The following is a 25,597-nucleotide window of genomic DNA, read 5'->3' as shown; positions in this document are numbered from 1 at the left end:
GGGGAGGGAGAGAGAAAATACCAAGCATCCTCCTGGCTGAGTGTGGAACCCCAAATGGGGAATAATCCCACCACCTGAACATATTGAAATCATGACCTGGGCTGAATCCAAGAGTCAAACACCCAAGTGACTTAGCCACCAAGCCCCCTACTGATACAGTATTAACCAAAATTCATACTTCATTTGGATTTCTTTCTTTCCTTTAAAGAGTTGATGTATTCATTTGAGAGAGACAGCAGGAGTGTGGGGGGGAGGGGTAGAGGGAGAAGCAGACTCCCCCCTGAGCAGGGAGGCCCACATGGGGCTTGGTCCCAGACCCCGAGATAATGACCTGAGCCAAAGGCAGACGCTTAACTGACAGGGCCACTCAGGTGTCCCCAATCTTTTTTTTTTTCTTCTCTTTTCCCTTATATCCCTTTTCTGATCCAGGATCCCACACAGGATGCCATATTACATTTACTGGGCATCTCTCCTTAAGATCCTCTTGGCTGTGACAGGTTCTCAGACTTGTGTTTTGCTGACCATTCTAGATTTAAAGAGTACTGGTCACATATTTTATAGGAAGCCGACCTATTAGATTTGTCTGGTGTTCTCATGATTCGACTGAGTTTATGGGTTTAGGAGAGGGAGGTCACAAAGATAAAGTATTATCTCCATCACATCATCTCGAGGGCACATACTACCCACGTGATCACTATTGCTGTTCTCCTGGATCACCTGACTGACCTAGTGTTGGTCAGCACACAATTTCCTTTGTCTTTTTCTTTCAGGGGCAGAGGAAGCACCAACAGCCCAATTTCCAGCCTCAGTGAAGCAGCAGCTCCAGCAGCGGAGCCTGGGCTGATGGTGTTGGCAGAGCGACGTGCGCCATCTAGTGCTGAGTGGTAGCGACGTTGTCATCACACCCATTCTATCTGATTTTGGCCTGTGGTTTTGGCTGCAGGACCAGAATTACCATTCTTTCAATATTTTTCCTTTTAACTTAAATCACTCATAGTGGGTCTTTCCTACTTGCAATCTAGAACCCTTATCTACATATTATTTTATTATTATTTTGGGGTGTATATAGGAAATATTTTCTTTAGAAGCTTTCTGGCAGATTATTTCTTGTCTCCCTCCATAGCAAGAGAGATAACATGTGTTGAGGGTTTTGTTTTGGTTTGTTTTGAGAGAGGTCATAGATTTTATTAGTAGTGTGAAAAAGTCCCAACACCATCTATTTTGATGGAATGAATGGGAGCATAATTCTCTCAGCATTTTGGTTATCCACTGCTGTATAATAAAACCATCTCAGAACTTAGTGCCTGAAAACTGTACCCATTTTATTTTGCTCAGGATTCTGTGGTTTCAGAATTTGGAGTGGGGATGGCAACTATTGGTAATAGCAATATTAAAAATATGACCATGGTGTGGATGGCTGAGTTCATTGGAAGAATGAAGATCAAGGAATTCTGTGAATGCAGAATCATTGAATATTTTTTTATGTGAAAATTAGAAAACCTAAGATCTATAACAGGAGTAGTGTGTTGGGGAAGTGACAGTGACCTACGGGGTTAAATCTTCAACGAAAAGGGGAAAATGACCAAGGAATCTAAAATTTTTTATAAAGTTCACAATTCAACTTTCTCAGCCATACCTTCTTTCTTCTTTCTTCTTCATGGCCAGACTTCTCTAAGTTAATGTCCAAATTTTCAGTTTACATTTCCTTATTTTTCTTCCTGTTGCTTAAACAGTATCATTTAGATCATCATGGGCAGCCTAATCAGCATTTTCACCTATTAGTGTTTTGTCCTTGTCTATAACACAAGTAGCACATGCTGCTTATATCAAAGTTTTCTCTGATCTTCACACCCCAGATTAGAATTTGTCTATTGTGGTCCAGCTCCAGTAAATTTAAAAATAGTAACAAATGCAAAAATGTGTATTGAAACACATAATGTGTCAGCTATTGCTCGGGGTATATTGGATACAATTAGAGTCAGATGAGAGAAAATGAAAAAGAGCTCATAACGGTTTTTTTTAATAAATTAATTTTTTATTGGTGTTCAATTTACCAACATACAGGATAACACCCAGTTCTCGTCCCATCAAGTGTCCCCCTCAGTGCCCGTCACCCACTCACCACCACCCCCCCGCCCTCCTCCCCTTCCACCACCCCTAGTTCCTTTCCCAGAGTTAGGAGTCTTTATGTTCTTTATCCCTTTCTGATATTTCCCACACATTTCTTCTCCCTTCCCTTATATTCCCATTCACTATTATTTATATTCCCCAAATGAGTGAAAACATACACTGTTTGTCTTTCTCCAATTGACTTACTTCACTCAGCATAATACCCTCCAGTTCCATCCACGTTGAAGCAAATGGTGGGTATTTGTCATTTCTAATGGCTGAGTAATATTCCATTGTATACAGAGACCACATCTTCTGTATCCATTCATCTTTCGATGGACACCGAGGCTCCTTCCACAGTTTGGCTATTGTGGACATTGCTGCTATAAACATCGGGGTGCAGGTGTCCCGGTGTTTCATTGCACCTGTATCTTTGGGGTAAATCCCCAACAGTGCAATTGCTGGGTCGTAGGGCAGGTCTATTTTTAACTCTTTGAGGAACCTCCACACAGTTTTCCAGAGTGGCTGCACCAGTTCACATTCCCACCAACAGTGTAAGAGGGTTCCCTTTTCTCCACATCCTCTCCAACATTTGTGGTTTCCTGCCTTGTTAATTTTCCCCATTCTCACTGGTGTGAGGTGGTATCTCATTGTGGTTTTGATTTGTATTTCCCTGATGGCAAGTGATGCAGAGCATTTTCTCATATGCATGTTGGCCATGTCTATGTCTTCGTCTGTGAGATTTCTGTTCATGTCTTTTGCCCATTTCATGATTGGATTGTTTGTTTCTTTGGTGTTGAGCTTAATAAGTTCTTTATAGATCTTGGAAACTATCCCTTTATCTGATACGTCATTTGCAAATATCTTCTCCCATTCTGTAGGTTGTCTTTGAGTTTTGTTGACTGTATCCTTTGCTGTGCAAAAGTTTCTTATCTTGATCAACTCCCAATAGTTCATTTTTGCTTTTGTTTCTTTTGCCTTCATGTATGTATCTTGCGAGAAGTTACTGTGGCCAAGTTCAAAAAGGGTGTTGCCTGTGTTCTCCTCTAGGATTTTGATGGAATCTTGTCTCACATTTAGATCTTTCATCCATTTTGAGTTTATCTTTGTGTATGGTGCAAGAGAGTGGTCTAGTTTCATTCTTCTGCATGTGGATGTCCAATTTTCCCAGCACCATTTATTGAAGAGACTGTCTTTCTTCCAATGAATAGTCTTTCCTCCTTTATCGAATATTAGTTGACCATAAAGTTCAGGATCCACTTCTGGGTTCTCTATTCTGTTCCATTGATCTATGTGTCTGTTCTTGTGCCAGTATCACACTGTCTTGATGACCACAGTTTTGTAGTACAACCTGAAATCTGGCATTGTGATGCCCCCAGCTATGGTTTTCTTTTTTAAAATTCCCCTGGCTATTCGGGGTCTTTTCTGATTCCATACAAATCTTCAAATAATTTGTTCTAACTCTCTGAAGAAAATCCATGGTATTTTGATAGGGATTGCCTTAAACGTGTAAATTGCCCTGGGTAACATGGACATTTTCACAATATTAATTCTGCCAATCCATGAGCATGGAATATTTTTCCATCTCTTTGTGTCTTCCTCAATTTCTTTCAGAAATGTTCTATAGTTTTGAGGGTATAGATCCTTTACCTCTTTGGTTAGGTTTATTCCTAGGTATCTTATGCTTTTTGGTGCAATTGTAAATGGGATTGACTCCTTTATTTCTCTTTCTTCAGTCTCAATGTTAGTGTATAGAAATGCCATTGATTTCTGGGCATTGATTTTGTATTCTGCCACGCTACCAAAATGCTGTATGAGTTCTAGCAATCTTGGGGTGGAGGCTTTTGGGTTTTCTATGTAGAGTATCATGTCATCGGCGAAGAGGGAGAGTTTGACTTCAATTAACAAAATCATGAATGAGAAAGGAGAGATCACTACCAACAGCAAGGAAATACAAACGATTTTAAAAACATATTATGAACAGCTATACGCCAATAAATTAGGCAATCTAGAAGAAATGGACGCATTCCTGGAAAGCCACAAACTACCAAAACTGGAACAGGAAGAAATAGAAAACCTGAACAGGCCAATAACCAGGGAGGAAATTGAAGCAGTCATCAAAAACCTCCCAAGACACAAGTGTCCAGGGCCAGATGGCTTCCCAGAGGAATTCTATCAAACGTTTAAAGAAGAAATCATACCTATACTACTAAAGCTGTTTGGAAAGATAGAAAGAGATGGAGTACTTCCAAATTCGTTCTATGAGGCCAGCATCACCTTAATTCCAAAACCAGACAAAGACCCCACCAAAAAGGAGAATTATAGACCAATATCCCTGATGAACATGGATGCAAAAATTCTCATCAAGATACTAGCCAATAGGATCCAACAGCACATTAAGAAAATTGGGGATCCCTGGGTGGCACAGCGGTTTGGTGCCTGCCTTTGGCCCAGGGCACGATCCTGGAGACCCGGGATCGAATCCCACGTCGGGCTCCCGGTGCATGGAGCCTGCTTCTCCCTCTGCCTGTGTCTCTGCCTCTCTCTCTCTCTCTCTCTCTGTGACTATCATGAATAAATAAATAAAATCATTAAAAAAAAACGAAAATTATTCACCATGACCAAGTAGGATTTATCCCCGGGTCACCAGGCTGGTTCAATACTCGTAAAACAATCAATGTGATTCATCATATCAGCAAGAGAAAAACCAAGAACCATATGATCCTCTCATTAGATGCAGAGAAAGCATTTGACAAAATACAGCATCCATTCCTGATCAAAACTCTTCAGGGTGTAGGGATAGAGGGAACTTTCCTCGACATCTTAAAAGCGATCTACGAAAAGCCCACAGCAAATATCATTCTCAATGGGGAAGCACTGGTAGCCTTTCCCCTAAGATCAGGAACAAGACAGGGGTGTCCACTCTCTCCACTGCTATTCAACATAGTACTGGAAGTCCTAGCCTCAGCAATCAGACAACAAAAAGACATTAAAGGCATTCAAATTGGCAAAGAAGAACTCATAACGGTTTTTAAATAAATACATGGATGCATGAATGAAAGAAAGAAGAAATTTAGCTACTAGATATTACTTCACTGGGGAGGTCTACTACAGTAGAGTCAGTAGTTCCTGACTCCTGACATCTGTTGTTCCTGGACTCATATCCATGGTAAGTGTAGAAAAAATTAACAGTTACATTAATTCCATCTAAACATGTGACTGATTAAAAGCTTGGGGAAAATAAGCAGGTGGCTGTCAGGCAGATTGCTTGTACTAAGCATTCATCAAACCTAAAGTGAAATGCAGAAGGACCATGCTAAAGAAGTTGAGTTACACTAAGATGTGGTTCTAGGCATCTAAGCCCATGGAGGGGTCAGCCTCAGGTTTGCAAATTCCAATTTCCAAAACCCTAAATTTTCTTTTGCTTTTGGAAGAGGGGATTCAATGGATAAAATGAGCTCATTCAAAGGAGGATGACCAGAATGAATACAGGGTGCCTGAGCATGTTAGATATAGGAACTTTAAAGAAACAAGTGAGTGGTTGGCTGTGAGAATTGAATTTGGGCCAATACAGAAACTGACTTCAGAGGGTCATGGAATAGGAAAATGAAATTTTCCTATAGGACTAAAGGACTCAAACTAGAGAACGTGAGTTCAAGATACAGGAACATTGATTTTGACTTACCGTAGGAAGATCTTTGTAAAAGCAAAAAAGTATCGATAGTTGACCCTTGAACAATGCAGATTTGGACTGCATGGGTCCACTTATACATTTTTTTATACAGTACAGTACTGTGAATGTATTTTCTCCTATGATCTTCTTTATAACATTTTCTTTTCTCTAGCTTACTTTATTGTATGAATACAGTATATAATACACATACAAAATATGTGTTAATCGACTGCTCATTTTATTGGTAAGGTTTCCAGTGAACAATGCTATTAGCAGTTAAGTTTTAGGGGATTCAAAAGTTGTTACATGGATTTTCCAATATGCAGTGGTTGGCACATGTTGTTTGATTATCAGCTGTATAAATGAAAAGGGATGATCCAAGATAGTAGAGAGGTATATAATCTTTTTTTTTTTGAGAGGTATATAATCTTAAGCAAATGCTGGATAATCACTCAATAGAAATATTATGGACTGGTTTAAGCCTCAGAACTTTGTTTCAGTTAAATGTTAAATATCCTTTTTACCCTATAGTTTGTGTTTGCATGAAATTTGGGATATCAAGATAAAAAAATTTGTTGTTTTTGAAGTTTTCAGGAGAAAATATCATGAACTGGGAAGTATTTTGCCCTTGGTGGCATTTTACAAGATGAAATGCTTTGAGTCATGAATGATCCCATATTAAAGACTCTTCCAGATATATTGGTTGTTTCTATCAGAGCCTAATCCTAGATTTGTATGAGTGGGACATCTAAACCGGAAATGTCTTTGGTGTTAGAATCATGTATGCCAGTCATATTAGATGTTTATCAAAATAATTCAGTTTAAGCCTTAGATTCAGTTGTATCATGTTGAAAAAATATCCACATTAGCGGAATTAACCCACAAATTCCAAAATAGCACTTGTGTTTTATAATCAGGAAAACATAAACTTTTTATCCTTTTATTTCTCTCCTCTGTGTTCTAGCTCAGTGTGCATATTCATGGTTTTTAGAACATGTCTTCACTTTTATGCTTCTTGAATTAATTCATAACTGTCTACTAAAATCCTGTACCTCTTATAAGAATGTTACCAGAGTAACATAGTGGCTCACCAGTTGAGCATCTGATTCTTTTTTTTTTTAAGGTTTTATTTATTTATTCATGAGAGGCAGAGAGACAGAGAGGCAGATACACAGGCAGAGGGAGAAGCAGGCTCCATGCAGGGAGCCTGATGTGGGACTCGATCCCAGGACTCCAGGATCACTCCCTGGGCCAAAGGCAGACGCTAAACCACTGAGCCACCCAGGGATCCCAAGCATCTGATTCTTGATTTTGGTTCAGGTCGTGATTTCAGTGTCATGAGATGGAGCCTTCAATCAGCTCGATGCTAGGGATGGAGCCTGCTTAAACATTCTCTTTCTCTCTCCCTCTTCGCCTTGTGCTACCTGTTCATCCACACTCTCCATTTAATTAATTAATTAAATAGGGCCTCCTCAGTGACTCAATCGGTTCAACAGCTGACTTCAGCTCAGATCATGATCTCAGGATCTTGGGATGGTACCCCTCCTGGGCTATCCACTGAGCAGGGTGTCTGCTTGTCCCTCTCCCTCTCCTACTGCCAATCCACCAGCTCCTACTCTCGTTCTCTCTCAAAAACTAATACTAAACTAAGCTAAACAAATATAAAAGTCAAACCCTAGATCACCGCTGTTGAGAAAAGGACTTTCTTCCAGCTAGTTTTCTGAAAGCCCCTTTAACATCCTTGTTTCTCAGGCTATAAATTATGGGGTTCAACATTGGAGTCACCACTGTATAGAACACAGAGATCATTTTATCCTGCTCTTTTGTGGTCTTGGAGTTTGGCCGCATGTAGGCGAATATGCCTGAGCCATAGAACAGGACAACAACAATGAGATGGGAGCCACAGGTAGAGAAAGCCTTGAGCCTCCCCTCCCCAGACTGCATCTGGATCACAGTGGAGATAATATTCCAGTAGGAGACCAGAATCAGGCAGACAGGAGCTAAGAGGATGACCACGCCCATTGCAAAGATGGCCATTTCTGTGCTGTAGGTATCTGCTGAAGCCAGCTTCAGGAGGGCAGGAGGTTCACAAAAGTAGTGATTAATAATCTTCTGTCCTTGATAGGGTAGTTGAAAAGTAAAGGTGGTATCCACCAGAGACACGAGTGCTCCACTGGCCCAGGATCCAATGGCCAACTGGAGACACACCTGCTGGGTCATGATGCTAGAGTAGTGCAGGGGCTTGCAGACAGCCACGTACCGGTCATAAGACATCACTGCCAGCAGTGCACACTCTGTACACCCAGCCAGAAGGAAGACAACTATTTGTGCCATACACCCAAGAAAAGAAATCGTTTTCCTTTTTACCAGGAAATGGACCAACACCTGAGGGACGATGCTAGTAGAGAAACAGAGATCTGCGAAAGAGAGGTTTCTAAGAAAAAAGTACATGGGAGTGTGAAGTCGAGAGTCCATGAAGATGAGAATGATGATGAGCAGGTTCCCAAGCACAGTCAAAAGATAAATGAGGAGAAAAAGAACAAACAGCAGGATCTGGGTCTGCAAGTCCTGTGAAAGGCCCAGGAAAATAAACTCAGCCACAGAGGTTTGGTTTTCCTCTCCCATTGAGATTTATGCCTGTTTACCTGTTTGCACAAATAAAAAGAACAACCTTTTGGTTTGTAACATCAAGTCTTGTAGAAGAGTCTTATTTAAAGCTCATATTATAACCAAATTGGATATTTCTAGCTTTTTGCTACCCAAGTCATTCTAATTAATACTAAATATTAATTCTGATTGCTTGGTTGTAATTTCAACCCATTTCAATTTTTTTCCAAATATCCTCTTCCCAGTGCCATTTATCTATATTATGACATCGTTAAAGCCTTCCTGGCTAGTTCTCATATGAGGATTTGGGATTTGAATGGATTTTCTTAAATGGCTATACACATATTCCTACAAAATTACTGTTTACTGTTGGCACTATTGCCATGTACAATCCTGCACCACTAACTATTCAAAATACTACACATTTAATTATAACATATGCTTGAAAATGTGAAACAGCTTTCAGGCATCAAACTTAATTTGACTTCTTAAAAAAAACAGCAATTTTTTCTTGGCTTAGAAATAGAAGCTTGGGCAGCCCAAATGGCTCAGCGGTTTAGTGCTGCCTCAGCCCAGGGTGTGATTCTGGGGACCCGGGATCGAGTCCCATGTCAGGCTTCCTGCATGGAGCCTGCTTCTCCCTCTGCCAGTGTCTCTGCTTCTCTCTCTGTGTGTGTCTCTCATGAATAAAAAAATAAAATCTTAAAAAAAAGAAATAGAGGCTTATCACTTAATATACCAAGTATTGTTCTTTTTGGATTAAAGAATAAAATGCTAAAAGTAAAAGTAAAAAACCAGGAAAAACAAGTCAAAATTCTTGTGATATCTGGACAGGATCAGACTGACACAAAAGCCAAGAGACCATGAGGAAAACATGCAGAAGTTATAACATAAAATGAAAGGCTTTTGTGCGATAATAATATCATGAATAAATTTAAGTTGAACTACATACTGACAAAAATACTTAAAGATGTCAGATCAGAGGTAATGTCTTTAATACACTAAGATTACATATAAAACACCATGAAAATTGTTGAGTCCAAAAAATAATGAGCTAAGAACATGAACAGACTACTTACAAAGATGAAATGCAGGAAGAAGGGGAACTGAGTGGAAAATATTAGAAAGGGAGACAAAACATGAGAGACTCCTAATTCTGGAAAACAAAGGGGTGCTTAAGGGGAGGTGGATGGGGGGATGGGGTAGTTGGATGATGGGCACTGAGGAGGGCACTTGATGGGATGACCACTGGGTGTTACAGCGTATGTTGGCAAATTGAATTTAAATTAAAAAACAACAACAAAAAAAGATGCAATACAATTAGTTACTAAATATAAGAATACTTGATATTATTACAAGTAATTAAGTACAACAATGAAGGATACATTTTTCACCTTGGAAATTAGCTAAGATTTTAACAGAACAACCACATCACAAAATAGTAACTTGGATTTTATTTAAAACTTAACACATGACAAGCATGAAGGGTTTTAAAAGTACATTGTCTCAATGACATTATAAGGTAGACGTTATTAATCTGTTTGCAGATGAAAAAACTGAGGCATAGAAAAGTTTAGCTACTTTCCCCAAATTACACAATTAATAAACAGCAGGATTCATTAAGTGTAAAGTGAAGTTTTACAAAAAAAGACTTTTGTGTACAATGCAAGAGGGTAGGAAAAGTAGTCCAATCTGTCTGGAAAATAATTTTGTCAAATATACTAAAAACTTTAAATATTTGTATACCTTGACCGACTTCTCAATAGGGGGGGAGGGAAAGATTTCCTTTTTACTGGTCTTTTCTTCCCCATGAAGAAGAATCTGATTTGTGACATTCTAGGATGTTGCTTGGTCCCTATTTACTACTGGCTAGGGTTACTGTGCTTTAAAAGGTCATGCATGTTCTATTTCCTCACTTCTTCATGGAACTGGACTAATAAATTGGAACAAGTCCCACTAAACTGTAAGAAAGGTTGAAGATTTTGAAAGACTTTAGACCAAGTGCCCCAACCCAGGCTTATCAGAGTTCTGAACTAGAGTGACATTCGGGACTAGCACAACTAATAAAAAGCAGTCTGTTATTTTTCATATTTCTTGTTTCTTTTGTAGGACTCTAAGGAGAGGAATGACCAGGACTAGAATATTAGGAGTTTTTGAGTCCCTAGGCCTAATATCATATAATATCCTCAAATATTATGCCAATTTCTAAATCCAATTCTAGGAATCTATTCAAAATAAATAAACTCCAGAAAAATATTCACAAGAAAATATGTTTATCTTGTTACATAATAATGGTTAAAAATGGACAGATACACAAATGGAATATAATAAAGAACTCAGAAATAACCCTTACAAGGTTGGGTTTCTGTGACAAGGATGCCAAGGATACACAATGAGGAAAAGACGGTCTCTCCAATAAATAGTGTTGGGAAAACTGGATATCCACATGCAAAACAATGGAATTAGGCCCTTATCTCACATCATATACAAAAATCAACCCATCCTTAAAAGGATGTAAGATATGACACCATATAACTAAAGCATATGTTTACATATGTTTGGGGGTATTGGAGTAAAGAAATGGGTCCAAGCTGAAGCGACCATCAACTTAATATAGGCCTCTTTATGCAGAAGATGCTATTTACAAATGAAATGGTGACCACAAATCAAAAACCAGTAATAGATATGCAAAGATTAAAGAGAAAGGAATCTGAGTATATCACTAAAGATAGCCAATAAACCTTCTCTCTTTGAAAGAGAGCAAGAGAAGAAAGGATCAGAGAAAAACTACAAAACCCACAAAACAAGTAACAAAATGGCCATAAATACATATCTGTCAATAACTACTTTGAATGTAAGTGGAGAAATGCTCCAGTGAAAAGACACAGGGTGACAGAATGGATAAAAAACAAGACCCATCTATATGCTTCCTACTAGAGACTCACTTCAGACCTAAAGACACATGCAGATTGAAAGTGAACTGATAGCAAAAATTTATCAGGACGCCTGGGTGGTTCAGCAGTTGAGCACCTGCTTTGGCCCAGGGCTTGATCCTGGAGTTCTGGGATCCAGACCCACATCCGGCTCCCTGCATGGAGCCTCCTTCTCCCTCTGCCTATGTCTCTGCCTCTCTCTCTCTCTGTGTGTCTCTTGTGAATAAATAAATAAAAACTTTTTAAAAATTAAAAAAAAGAAAAACATCTATCATGCAGATAGAAGTGCAAAGCAAGCCAGAAGCAATACTTCTATCAGACAAAATGGACTTAAAAACAAAGAGTGCAACAAGAGACCAAGAAGGATAGATAGATCATTGGATAGATCATCCAAACACAAAATCAACAAGGAAACAGTGCCTTTCAATGACATATTGAACCAGATAGATCTAACTGATATATTCAGAATCCATCCTAACACAGAAAAATACACATTCTTTTCAAGTGCAGATGAAACAATCTCCAGAAGAGATCACACATGAGGCCACAAAATAAGTCTTAAGAAATTAAAAAAACAAACAAACAGTGAAGTCACACCATGCATGTTTCCATCCACAATACTATGACTGGAAATCAAACAAAAGAAGATATCTGGAAAGAGCACAAATACATGGAAGCTAAATACCATGCTATTAAACAATGAATGGGTGAATCAAGAAATCAGATTGGAAATAGAGGTTCTGGGTACCTCAGTCAGTTGAACATCTGACTCTTGATTTCAGTCCAGGTCATGATCTAGGGTAGTGATTGAGCCCCACGTTGGGCTCCATGTGAGCATGGAGCTGGCTTAAGATTCCCTTCCTCTACCTCTGCCCTACCCTCCCCAGCTCATTTGTGTGCATGATCCTGAAAGAAAGAAAGAAAGAAAGAAAGAAAGAAAGAAAGAAAGAAAGAAAGAAAAAAGAATAGAATATGAAAATATTTCCTCAAAGAGGAAATACAAAAACACATGGAGACCATCGAAAATGAAAACACAATGGTCATAAATATTTGGGATGCAGCAAAAGCTTTTCCAAGAGGAACGTTTATAGCAATATAGTCCTACCTCAAGAAGCAAGAAAAATATCAATAAACAACCTAATCTTACACCTAATGGAGCTAGAAGAAGAACATCAAATGAAGTTTAAAGCCAGCTGAAGAAGGGAAATAATAAATATTAGAATGGAAATAAATGACAGAGAAACTAAAAAAACCAATAGAACAGATCAATGAAACCAGGAGCTGGTTCTTTGAAAAAAATTTAAAATTGATGACCCCTAGCCAGACTTAGGAAAAGGAAAGGAGAAAAGACCCAAATAAATAGAATTACAACTGAGAGAGGAGAAATAACAAATAGCACCACAGAAATACAAATAATCATACCCAACAAGTTCCACAACCTCAAAGAAATGGAAAACTTCCTCGATACATATAAACTCCTAAAACTGAAGCAGGAATTAATTGAAAATGTGAACAGATTGCTTACCAGCAATAACGTTGGAATCAAAATCAAAAAGCTCCCAACAACAAAAGTCCAGGACCAGATGGTTTCATAGGTGAATGCAATTAAACATTTAAAGAAGAGTTAATATTCTCTATTCTATTCTCAAAGTATTGCAAAAAATAGAAGAGGAAGAAAAGCATCCAAATTGATTCTATGAGGCCACCAGTACAGATAAAGACACTATAAAGAGAGAGAGAGACAGAGAGACAGAGAGACAGAGAGAGACAGAGAGACAGAGGAAGGGAGGGGGAACTACAGGGCAGTATCTCTCCGATGAACATCGATGCACAAATCCTCAATAAAATACTAGCAAACTGAATCCAACAATATATTTAAAAATCTTTCACTATGATCAATCAACATGATACATAACATCAACACAAGAAAGAATAAAACCCTAAGATTGTTTCAATCTTCAACAATCAAATGTTGCAGAAAAAAGCATTTGACAAAATACAACAACCATTCAAAATAAAAGCCCTCAACAAAGTAGGTGTGGAGGGAATATATCCATATCATAAGGGCCCCACATGAAAAACTCACAGCTAACATCATACTCGATGGTCAAAAACTGACAGATTTCCCCCGAAGATCAGGAACAAGACAAGTATGTCCATTCTTACCACTTTTATTCAACATAATACTGGAAGTCCTAGCCCTACAGAAATCAGACAAGAAAAGAAATAAAGGGCACTCAAATTGGTAAGGAAGTAGTAAAACTTTCACTATTTGCAGACGACACAATACCACATATAGATTACCCTTTACACTCCACCCAAACACTGCTAGAACTGATGAACGAATGTAGAAAGGTAACAGGATATAAAGCCAATCTACAGAATTCTGTTGAATTTCTACACGTAATAATTGAAGCAGCAGAAAGAGAAATTAAGAAAACAATCCTATTTACAACTTCACCAAGAAGAACAAGATAACTAGGAATTAACCAAGGGGGTGAAAGACCTGTACTCAGAAAACTATAAAACATTGAGGAAAGAAAGTGCATATGACACAAATGGAAAAATATTCCATGCTCATGGATTGCAATAACAAATCCTTAAAATATCCACACTACCCAAAACAACCTACAGATTAAACACAATCCTTATAACAACAGCATTTTCCAGAGAACTGATTCAAATAATGCTAAAAATCTCTATGGGACAAGACAAGAACCTGAAGAGCCAAAGCAATCCTGAGAAAGAAGAAAAACTGCAGGTACCACAGTCCCAGATTTCTCGATACACTGCAAAGTTCTAGTAATCAAAACAATATAGCATTGGCACAACAACAGACACAGAGATGTAGAGAGTAGAACAGAGAGCCCAGACATAAACCAATCATTATATGGTGGATTAATCTTTGACCAAAGAGGCAAAAACATGCAATGAGAAACAGACAGTCTTTTCACAAATATGCTGGGAAAATTGGACAGCTACATGCAAAAGAATGAAACCAGACCACTTTCTTATACCATATACAAAAAGAAACTCAAAATGAGTTAAGGATATAAATGTGAGACCTGAAATCATAAAAATCCTAGAAGAGAGCACAGGCAGTGATTTCTCTGTCTTTGACTATAGCAACATCTTTCTAGAAATGTCTCCTGAGGCAAGGGAAAGAAAAGCAACAAACTATTGGCATGACTTCAAAATAAAAATCTTCTGCACAGCAAAGGAAACAATCAACAAAGCTAAAAGAAAACCTACCGAATGGAAGAAGATATTTGCAAATGACACATCCAATAAAGAGTTCGTATCCAAATATATAAAGAATTTGTACAACTAAACACCATAAACACAAATACTCCAATAAAAAATGAGCAGAAGACATGGACAGACATTCCCCCAAAGAAGACATACAGATGGCGGACAGACACATGAAAAGATGCTCAATGTCGCTACTCATCAGGGGAATACAAGCAAACCCACAATGAGATATCCCCTCACACCTGTCAGAAAGGCTAAAATAAAAATCACAAGAAAAAACAAGTGTTGGGGAGGATGTGGGGAAAAAGAATCCGTCGTGCGTGCTCTACTCTAGGAATGCAAACTTGTGCAGCCACTGTGGAAAATAGTATGGAGGTGATTCAAAAAATTAAAATTAGAATTCTCATATAATCCAATAATTCCACTACAAAGTATTTACCCAAAGAATGCAAAAACACTAATTTGAAAAGATACATGCACCCCTATGTTTATTGCAGCATTATTTACAATAGTCAAGTTATGGAAGCAGCCCAAATGCCCATCAAGAGATAAATGGAAAATAGGAAGTGGCATATATACAGAGTGGAATATTAGTCATACAAAAGAATGATCTTGCCATTTGCAACAACATGGATGGATCTAGAGAGTATAACACTAAGTGAAATAATTCAGAGAAAGACAAATAGCATATAATTTTGCTCATATGTGGAATTTAAGAAAAACTACACAAAGAAAAAATAAACAAAAAATAGACTCAATCATAGAGAACTAGTGGTTACAAAAGGAGGGTAAGTGGGGGGATGGAGGAAGTAGTGAAGGGGATTAAGAATACCCTTATCATGATGAACACTGAGTAATAAACAGAATTGTTGAATCACTATATATTTTTAAAAGATTTTACTTATTTATTCATGAGAGACACACAGAGAAAGGCAGAGACATAGGCAGAGGGGAAACAGGCTCCACGCAGGGAGCTGGACATGGGACTTGAACCCGGATCCTGGGATCACACCCTGAGCTAAAGGAAGGTGCTCAACCACTGAGCCTCCCATGCATCCCAAGTCACTATATTTTATACTTGAAACTAATATAACACTGCATGTTAATTATACTGGAATTAAAATTAAGAATAAATAAAAGCCTATAGGATATCACAGTATTCCAAAAGAATAAAGCTTCATGATCAAGTGAATTTTTCCCATGAATGCACAGTTGAACTGATTATTAGGAACTTGATTAAAACATTTCTTCATATTAACAGATCAAAATGAGGATAAAATAATGTCAGTAGATGCTGTAAAGGGCATTGAATAAAGTTTACTTTCATTAGTAATGAACATTCTATGTAAAAAATGAGCTTAGGTGTATATCATTTTATTTTATGTTATTTAAAGATTTTATTTATTGGGACACCTGGGTGGATCAGTGGTTGAGCATCTGCCTTTGGCTCAGGGCATGATCCCGGGACCTGGGATCGAGTTCCGATTGGGCTCCTTGCATGGAGCCTGCTTCTCCCTCTTTCTGTCTCTACTTCTCAGTGTCTCTCATGAATGAATAAATAAAATCTTTTAAAAAATAAAGATTTTATTTATCTATTTGACAGAGAATGTGCACAAGCATGAGGGGGAGTGGATGAGAGAGAGGGAGGAGGAGGCTCCCCATGGAGTGGAGCATGACTTGGGCCATATCCCATGACCCCAAGATCATGACCTGAGCCAAATGCAGATGCTCAAACAACTGAGCCACACAGCTCCCTGGTATATTTCATTTTAGAAGGAATTTGAATATATATCCTTTTATGGTATTACACATTATTTGAAATCAAAGGCTCAATCATACTCAACAGTGAAATATTAGAAACATTTACATTACATTCTGAGTTCAGAAAAGGTATCTGTTTGCAAAGAGTTAGTTAATGCAATAGAAATTAGAAATAGAAACTAGAATGAAGAGATCTAATTATCGGAAAGGAAATGGTAACTTTATTATTTGTAAATGAATATTATTTTTTGTCTGGAAAACTTAAATCTACTGAAAAGTGATTAAAAGCAATAAGAAATCTGTAAACAAATGAGTGTTATATGCACTTTTTCTATATACTGAGAACTAATTAGAGAATTTATTAAATGTGGTTATAGTTGGGACACCTGGGTGGCTCAGCGGTTGTGCATCTGCCTTTGGCTCAGGGTATGATCCCAGGTCCTGGGATCAAGTACCACATTTGGGGTCCCTACAGGGAGCATGCTTCTCCCTCTGTCTATATCTCTGCCTCTCTCTGTGTGTCTCTTATGAGTAAATAAAGTCATAAAAAATAAATGCACTTAAAGTTCATAACAGTGCGCTCTCTCAAATGTTCAGTTGTGATGTTAACAGAATATGATCGAAACCAATGCAAGAAAAAAAAAAAAGAAACCAATGCAAGGGGAATATTATACTCCAGTGAGAATCATAGACATCAACATGAATACAAGGAGAAATACACCTAATTCCCAGATGGGAAATTAAAATATTATAAAGATATCAGTTCTTCCTTCCTTGATTCTCACACATTAGTGTTCTTCATAATTCTCTCTGTGAGAGTTTGTCAAAAATAAATATTTCTGGGCTCTGAAGATTTTCGGTAGGTTGGTGGTGGAACAAAAAAACCCCCCCTTTCTAACAAGTATTTTTTTGTGATTTTGATGTGATTATTTCATGCACCATATGTTGAGAAACACTCCCCAGAAACATGCTAAAATCAAATGCAATTATAATCAAAATCCATAAGCATCCTGATGGGAAATTAAGATAATTCTGAAGTTTATCCAGAAGAATACATGTGAAAATATTCACAGTAAATATCTGAAAAATGAAACTGAAAAGCACTGTGGTAGGGTGAGGTTAGAAGATTTAACCTACCTGATACTAAGATAGACAATTAAATCTGATTAATTTATATGTATTGTATTAGCCCAAGCACAAACATCTCAATGAAATAAAGTAGTGAAGAATCAAAATCAAGAATATACGGACATCTTTGTCCTTCTCCGATTGACTTATTTTACTACACATGAGGCCACAAATAAGTCTTAAGAAATTAAAAAAACAAACAACAGTGAAGTCACACATGCATGTTTCCATCCACAATACTATGACTGGAAATCAAACAAAAGAAGATATCTGGAAAGAGCACAAATACATGGAAGCTAAATACCATGCTATAAACAATGAATGGGTGAATGAAATCGATTGGAAATAGAGGTTCTGGGTACCTCAGTCAGTTGAACATCTGACTCTTGATTTATCCAGGTCAAGTCTAGGGTAGTGATTGGACCACGTTGGGCTCCATGTGAGCATGGAGCTGGCTTAGATCCCTTCCTCTACCTCTGCCCTACCCTCCCCGCTCATTTGTGTGCATGATCCTGAAAGAAAGAAAGAAAGAAAGAAAGAAAGAAAGAAAGAAAGAAAGAAAAAAATAGAAATATGAAAATATTTCCTCAAAGAGGAAATACAAAAACACATGGAGACCGATGAAAACACAATGGTCATAAATATTTGGGATGCAAAAAGCTTTTCCAAGAGGAACGTTTATAGCAATATAGTCCTACCTCAAGAAGCAAGAAAAATATCAATAAACAACCTAATCTTACACCTAATGGATAGAAGAAGAACATCAAATGAAGTTTAAAGCCAGCTGAAGAAGGGAAATAATAAATATTAGAATGGAAATAAATGACAGAGAAACTAAAAAAACCAATAGAACAGATCAATGAAACCAGGAGCTGGTTCTTTGAAAAAAATTTAAATTTGATAGACTTAGGAAAAGGAAAGGAGAAAAGACCCAAATAAATAGAATTACAACTGAGAGAGGAGAAATAACAAATAGCACCACAGAAATACAAATAATCATACCCAACAAGTTCCACAACCTCAAAGAAATGGAAACTTCCTCGATACATATAAACTCCTAAAACTGAAGCAGGAATTAATTGAAAATGTGAACAGATTGCTTACCAGCAATAACGTTGGAATCAAAATCAAAAACTCCCAACAACAAAAGTCCAGGACCAGATGGTTTCATAGGTGAATGCAATTAAACATTTAAAGAAGAGTTAATATTCTCTATTCTATTCTCAAAGTATTGCAAAAAATAGAAGAGGAAGAAAAGCATCCAAATTGATTCTATGAGGCCACCAGTACAGATAAAGACACTATAAAGAGAGAGAGACAGAGAGAGACAGAGAGACAGAGAGAGACAGAGAGACAGAGGAAGGGAGGGGAACTACAGGGCAGTTCTCTCCGATGAACATCGATGCACAAATCCTCAATAAAATACTAGCAAATGAATCCAACAATATATTTAAAAATCTTTCACTAGATCAATCACATGATACATAACATCAACACAAGAAAGAATAAAACCCTAAGATTGTTTCAATGCAGAAAAAAACATTTGACAAAATACAACAACCATTCAAAATAAAAGCCCTCAACAAAGTAGGTGTGGAGGGAATATATCCATATCATAAGGGCCCCACATGAAAAACTCACAGCTAACATCATACTCGATGGTCAAAAACTGACAGATTTCCCCGAAGATCAGAAAAGCAAGTATGTCCATTCTTACCACTTTTATTCAACATAATACTGGAAGTCCTAGCCCTACAGAAATCAGACAAGAAAAGAAATAAAGGGCACTCAAATTGGTAAGGAAGTAGTAAAACTTTCATTTGCAGACGACACAATACCACATATAGATTACCCTTTACACTCCACCCAAACACTGCTAGAACTGTGAAGATTAGAAAGGTAACAGATTAAAGCCAATCTACAGAATTCTGTTGAATTTCTACAGTAATAATTGAAGCAGCAGAAAGAGAAATTAAACAATCCTATTTACACTTCACCAAGAAGAACAAGATAACTAGGAATTAACCAAGGGGGTGAAAGACCTGTACTCAGAAAACTATAAAACATTGAGGAAAGAAAGTGCATATAGCACAAATGGAAAAATATTCCATGCTCATGGATTGCAATAACAAATCCTTAAAATATCCACACTACCCAAAACAACCTACAGATTAAACACAATCTATAACAACACATTTTCCAGAGAACTGATTCAAATAATCTAAAAATCTCTATGGGACAAGACAAGAACCTGAAGAGCCAAAGCAATCCTGAGAAAGAAGAAAAACTGCAGGTACCACGTCCCAGATTTCTCGATCACTGCAAAGTTCTAGTAATCAAAACATATAGCATTGGCACAACAACAGACACAGAGATGTAGAGAGTAGAAACAGAGCCCAGACATAAACCAATCATTATATGGTGGATTAATCTTTGACCAAAGAGGGCAAAAACATGCAATGAGAAACAGACAGTCTTTTCACAAATATGCTGGGAAAATTGGACAGCTACAAGAATGAAACCAGACCACTTTCTTATACCATATCAAAAAGAAACTCAAAATGAGTTAAGGATATAAATTGAGACCTGAAATCATAAAAATCCTAGAAGAGAGCACAGGCATGATTTCTCTCTTTGACTATAGCAACATCTTTCTAGAAATGTCTCCTGAGGCAAGGAAAGAAAAAACACAACTATTGGCATGACTTCAAAATAAAAATCTTCGCACAGCAAGAAACAATCAACAAAGCTAAAAGAAAACCTACCGAATGGAAGAAGATATTTGCAAATGACACATCCAATAAAGAGTTCTTCAAATATATAAAGAATTTATAAACACCATAAACACAAATCTCCAATAAAAAATGAGCAGAAGACATGGACAGCATTCCCCCAAAGAAGACATACAGATGGCGGACAGACACATGAAAAGATGCTCAATGTCGACTCATCAGGGGAATCAAGCAAACCCTATGAGATATCCCCTCACACCTGTCAGAAGAGCTAATAAAAATCACAAGAAAAACAAGTGTTGGGGAGGATGTGGGAAAAAGAATCCGTCGTGCGTCCTCTATAGGAATGCAAACTTGTGCAGCCACTGTGGAAAATAGTATGGAGGTGATTCAAAAAATTAAAATTAGAATTCTCTATAATCAATAATTCCACTACAAAGTATTTACCCAAGAATGCAAAAACACTAATTTGAAAAGATACATGCACCCCTATGTTTTTGCAGCATTATTTACAATAGTCAAGTTATAGACATACTGACAAAAATACTTAAAGATGTCAGATCAGAGGTAATGTCTTTAATACACTAAGATTACATATAAAACACCATGAAAATTGTTGAGTCCAAAAAATAATGAGCTAAGAACATGAACAGACTACTTACAAGATGAAATGCAGGAAGAAGGGGAACTGAGTGGAAAATATTAGAAAGGGAGACAAAACATGAGAGACTCCTAATTCTGGAAAACAAAGGGGTGCTTAAGGGGAGGTGGATGGGGGGATGGGGTAGTTGGATGATGGGCACTGAGGAGGGCACTTGATGGGATGACCACTGGGTGTTACAGCGTATGTTGGCAAATTGAATTTAAATTAAAAAACAACAACAAAAAAAGATGCAATACAATTAGTTACTAAATATAAGAATACTTGATATTATTACAAGTAATTAAGTACAACAATGAAGGATACATTTTTCACCTTGGAAATTAGCTAAGATTTTAACAGAACAACCACATCACAAAATAGTAACTTGGATTTTATTTAAAACTTAACACATGACAAGCATGAAGGGTTTTAAAAGTACATTGTCTCAATGACATTATAAGGTAGACGTTATTAATCTTAGTTTGCAGATGAAAAAACTGAGGCATAGAAAAGTTTAGCTACTTTCCCCAAATTACACAATTAATAAACAGCAGGATTCATTAAGTGTAAAGTGAAGTTTTACAAAAAAAGACTTTTGTGTACAATGCAAGAGGGTAGGAAAAGTAGTCCAATCTGTCTGGAAAATAATTTTGTCAAATATACTAAAAACTTTAAATATTTGTATACCTTGACCGACTTCTCAATAGGGGGGGAGGGAAAGATTTCCTTTTTACTGGTCTTTTCTTCCCCATGAAGAAGAATCTGATTTGTGACATTCTAGGATGTTGCTTGGTCCCTATTTACTACTGGCTAGGGTTACTGTGCTTTAAAAGGTCATGCATGTTCTATTTCCTCACTTCTTCATGGAACTGGACTAATAAATTGGAACAAGTCCCACTAAACTGTAAGAAAGGTTGAAGATTTTGAAAGACTTTAGACCAAGTGCCCCAACCCAGGCTTATCAGAGTTCTGAACTAGAGTGACATTCGGGACTAGCACAACTAATAAAAAGCAGTCTGTTATTTTTCATATTTCTTGTTTCTTTTGTAGGACTCTAAGGAGAGGAATGACCAGGACTAGAATATTAGGAGTTTTTGAGTCCCTAGGCCTAATATCATATAATATCCTCAAATATTATGCCAATTTCTAATCCATTCTAGGAATCTATTCAAAATAAATAAACTCCAGAAAAATATTCACAAGAAAATATGTTTATCTTGTTACATAATAATGGTTAAAAATGGACAGATACACAAATGGAATATAATAAAGAACTCAGAAATAACCCTTACAAGGTTGGGTTTCTGTGACAAGGATGCCAAGGATACACAATGAGGAAAAGACGGTCTCTCCAATAAATAGTGTTGGGAAAACTGGATATCCACATGCAAAACAATGGAATTAGGCCCTTATCTCACATCATATACAAAAATCAACCCAAAATTGCTTAAAAGGATGTAAGATATGACACTATATAACTAAAGCATATGTTTACATATGTTTGGGGGTATTGGAGTAAAGAAATGGGTCCAAGCTGAAGCGACCATCAACTTAATATAGGCCTCTTTATGCAGAAGATGCTATTTACAAATGAAATGGTGACCACAAATCAAAAACCAGTAATAGATATGCAAAGATTAAAGAGAAAGGAATCTGAGTATATCACTAAAGATAGCCAATAAACCTTCTCTCTTTGAAAGAGAGCAAGAGAAGAAAGGATCAGAGAAAAACTACAAAACCCACAAAACAAGTAACAAAATGGCCATAAATACATATCTGTCAATAACTACTTTGAATGTAAGTGGAGAAATGCTCCAGTGAAAAGACACAGGGTGACAGAATGGATAAAAAACAAGACCCATCTATATGCTTCCTACTAGAGACTCACTTCAGACCTAAAGACACATGCAGATTGAAAGTGAACTGATAGCAAAAATTTATCAGGACGCCTGGGTGGTTCAGCAGTTGAGCACCTGCTTTGGCCCAGGGCTTGATCCTGGAGTTCTGGGATCCAGACCCACATCCGGCTCCCTGCATGGAGCCTCCTTCTCCCTCTGCCTATGTCTCTGCCTCTCTCTCTCTCTGTGTGTCTCTTGTGAATAAATAAATAAAAACTTTTTAAAAATTAAAAAAAGAAAAACATCTATCATGCAGATAGAAGTGCAAAGCAAGCCAGAAGCAATACTTCTATCAGACAAAATGGACTTAAAAACAAAGAGTGCAACAAGAGACCAAGAAGGATAGATAGATCATTGGATAGATCATCCAAACACAAAATCAACAAGGAAACAGTGCCTTTCAATGACATATTGAACCAGATAGATCTAACTGATATATTCAGAATCCATCCTAACACAGAAAAATACACATTCTTTTCAAGTGCAGATGAAACAATCTCCAGAAGAGATCACACATGAGGCCACAAAATAAGTCTTAAGAAATTAAAAAAACAAACAAACAGTGAAGTCACACCATGCATGTTTCCATCCACAATACTATGACTGGAAATCAAACAAAAGAAGATATCTGGAAAGAGCACAAATACATGGAAGCTAAATACCATGCTATTAAACAATGAATGGGTGAATCAAGAAATCAGATTGGAAATAGAGGTTCTGGGTACCTCAGTCAGTTGAACATCTGACTCTTGATTTCAGTCCAGGTCATGATCTAGGGTAGTGATTGAGCCCCACGTTGGGCTCCATGTGAGCATGGAGCTGGCTTAAGATTCCCTTCCTCTACCTCTGCCCTACCCTCCCCAGCTCATTTGTGTGCATGATCCTGAAAGAAAGAAAGAAAGAAAGAAAGAAAGAAAGAAAGAAAGAAAGAAAGAAAAAAGAATAGAATATGAAAATATTTCCTCAAAGAGGAAATACAAAAACACATGGAGACCATCGAAAATGAAAACACAATGGTCATAAATATTTGGGATGCAGCAAAAGCTTTTCCAAGAGGAACGTTTATAGCAATATAGTCCTACCTCAAGAAGCAAGAAAAATATCAATAAACAACCTAATCTTACACCTAATGGAGCTAGAAGAAGAACATCAAATGAAGTTTAAAGCCAGCTGAAGAAGGGAAATAATAAATATTAGAATGGAAATAAATGACAGAGAAACTAAAAAAACCAATAGAACAGATCAATGAAACCAGGAGCTGGTTCTTTGAAAAAAATTTAAAATTGATGACCCCTAGCCAGACTTAGGAAAAGGAAAGGAGAAAAGACCCAAATAAATAGAATTACAACTGAGAGAGGAGAAATAACAAATAGCACCACAGAAATACAAATAATCATACCCAACAAGTTCCACAACCTCAAAGAAATGGAAAACTTCCTCGATACATATAAACTCCTAAAACTGAAGCAGGAATTAATTGAAAATGTGAACAGATTGCTTACCAGCAATAACGTTGGAATCAAAATCAAAAAGCTCCCAACAACAAAAGTCCAGGACCAGATGGTTTCATAGGTGAATGCAATTAAACATTTAAAGAAGAGTTAATATTCTCTATTCTATTCTCAAAGTATTGCAAAAAATAGAAGAGGAAGAAAAGCATCCAAATTGATTCTATGAGGCCACCAGTACAGATAAAGACACTATAAAGAGAGAGAGACAGAGAGACAGAGAGACAGAGAGAGACAGAGAGACAGAGGAAGGGAGGGGGAACTACAGGGCAGTATCTCTCCGATGAACATCGATGCACAAATCCTCAATAAAATACTAGCAAACTGAATCCAACAATATATTTAAAAATCTTTCACTATGATCAATCAACATGATACATAACATCAACACAAGAAAGAATAAAACCCTAAGATTGTTTCAATCTTCAACAATCAAATGTTGCAGAAAAAAGCATTTGACAAAATACAACAACCATTCAAAATAAAAGCCCTCAACAAAGTAGGTGTGGAGGGAATATATCCATATCATAAGGGCCCCACATGAAAAACTCACAGCTAACATCATACTCGATGGTCAAAAACTGACAGATTTCCCCCGAAGATCAGGAACAAGACAAGTATGTCCATTCTTACCACTTTTATTCAACATAATACTGGAAGTCCTAGCCCTACAGAAATCAGACAAGAAAAGAAATAAAGGGCACTCAAATTGGTAAGGAAGTAGTAAAACTTTCACTATTTGCAGACGACACAATACCACATATAGATTACCCTTTACACTCCACCCAAACACTGCTAGAACTGATGAACGAATGTAGAAAGGTAACAGGATATAAAGCCAATCTACAGAATTCTGTTGAATTTCTACACGTAATAATTGAAGCAGCAGAAAGAGAAATTAAGAAAACAATCCTATTTACAACTTCACCAAGAAGAACAAGATAACTAGGAATTAACCAAGGGGGTGAAAGACCTGTACTCAGAAAACTATAAAACATTGAGGAAAGAAAGTGCATATGACACAAATGGAAAAATATTCCATGCTCATGGATTGCAATAACAAATCCTTAAAATATCCACACTACCCAAAACAACCTACAGATTAAACACAATCCTTATAACAACAGCATTTTCCAGAGAACTGATTCAAATAATGCTAAAAATCTCTATGGGACAAGACAAGAACCTGAAGAGCCAAAGCAATCCTGAGAAAGAAGAAAAACTGCAGGTCCACAGTCCCAGATTTCTCGATACACTGCAAAGGTCTAGTAATCAAAACAATATAGCATTGGCACAACAACAGACACAGAGATGTAGAGAGTAGAACAGAGAGCCCAGACATAAACCAATCAT

The 25,597-nt window shown here is 37.3% G+C and overlaps 2 protein-coding genes across 13 annotated transcripts in view; both read right to left on the bottom strand.

The window, feature by feature from the left end:
- The window catches only part of ZNF215 (zinc finger protein 215), a 219,763-nt gene that overhangs the window by 32,595 nt on the left and 161,571 nt on the right, over window positions 1-25,597 (bottom strand). The gene's annotated exons all lie outside the window — the stretch shown is intronic.
- Window positions 7,463-8,428, bottom strand: LOC112667951 (olfactory receptor 2D3). The gene has a single exon (XM_025460010.3). The coding sequence runs from the start codon at window positions 8,405-8,407 to the stop codon at window positions 7,463-7,465; it is 945 nt and encodes a 314-aa protein (XP_025315795.1). The 5' UTR covers window positions 8,408-8,428.

Source organism: Canis lupus, chromosome 21 (assembly GCF_003254725.2).
Source record: "Canis lupus dingo isolate Sandy chromosome 21, ASM325472v2, whole genome shotgun sequence".
Lineage (NCBI taxonomy): Eukaryota > Metazoa > Chordata > Mammalia > Carnivora > Canidae > Canis > Canis lupus.
This window is presented reverse-complemented; position numbering and strand designations above follow the sequence as displayed.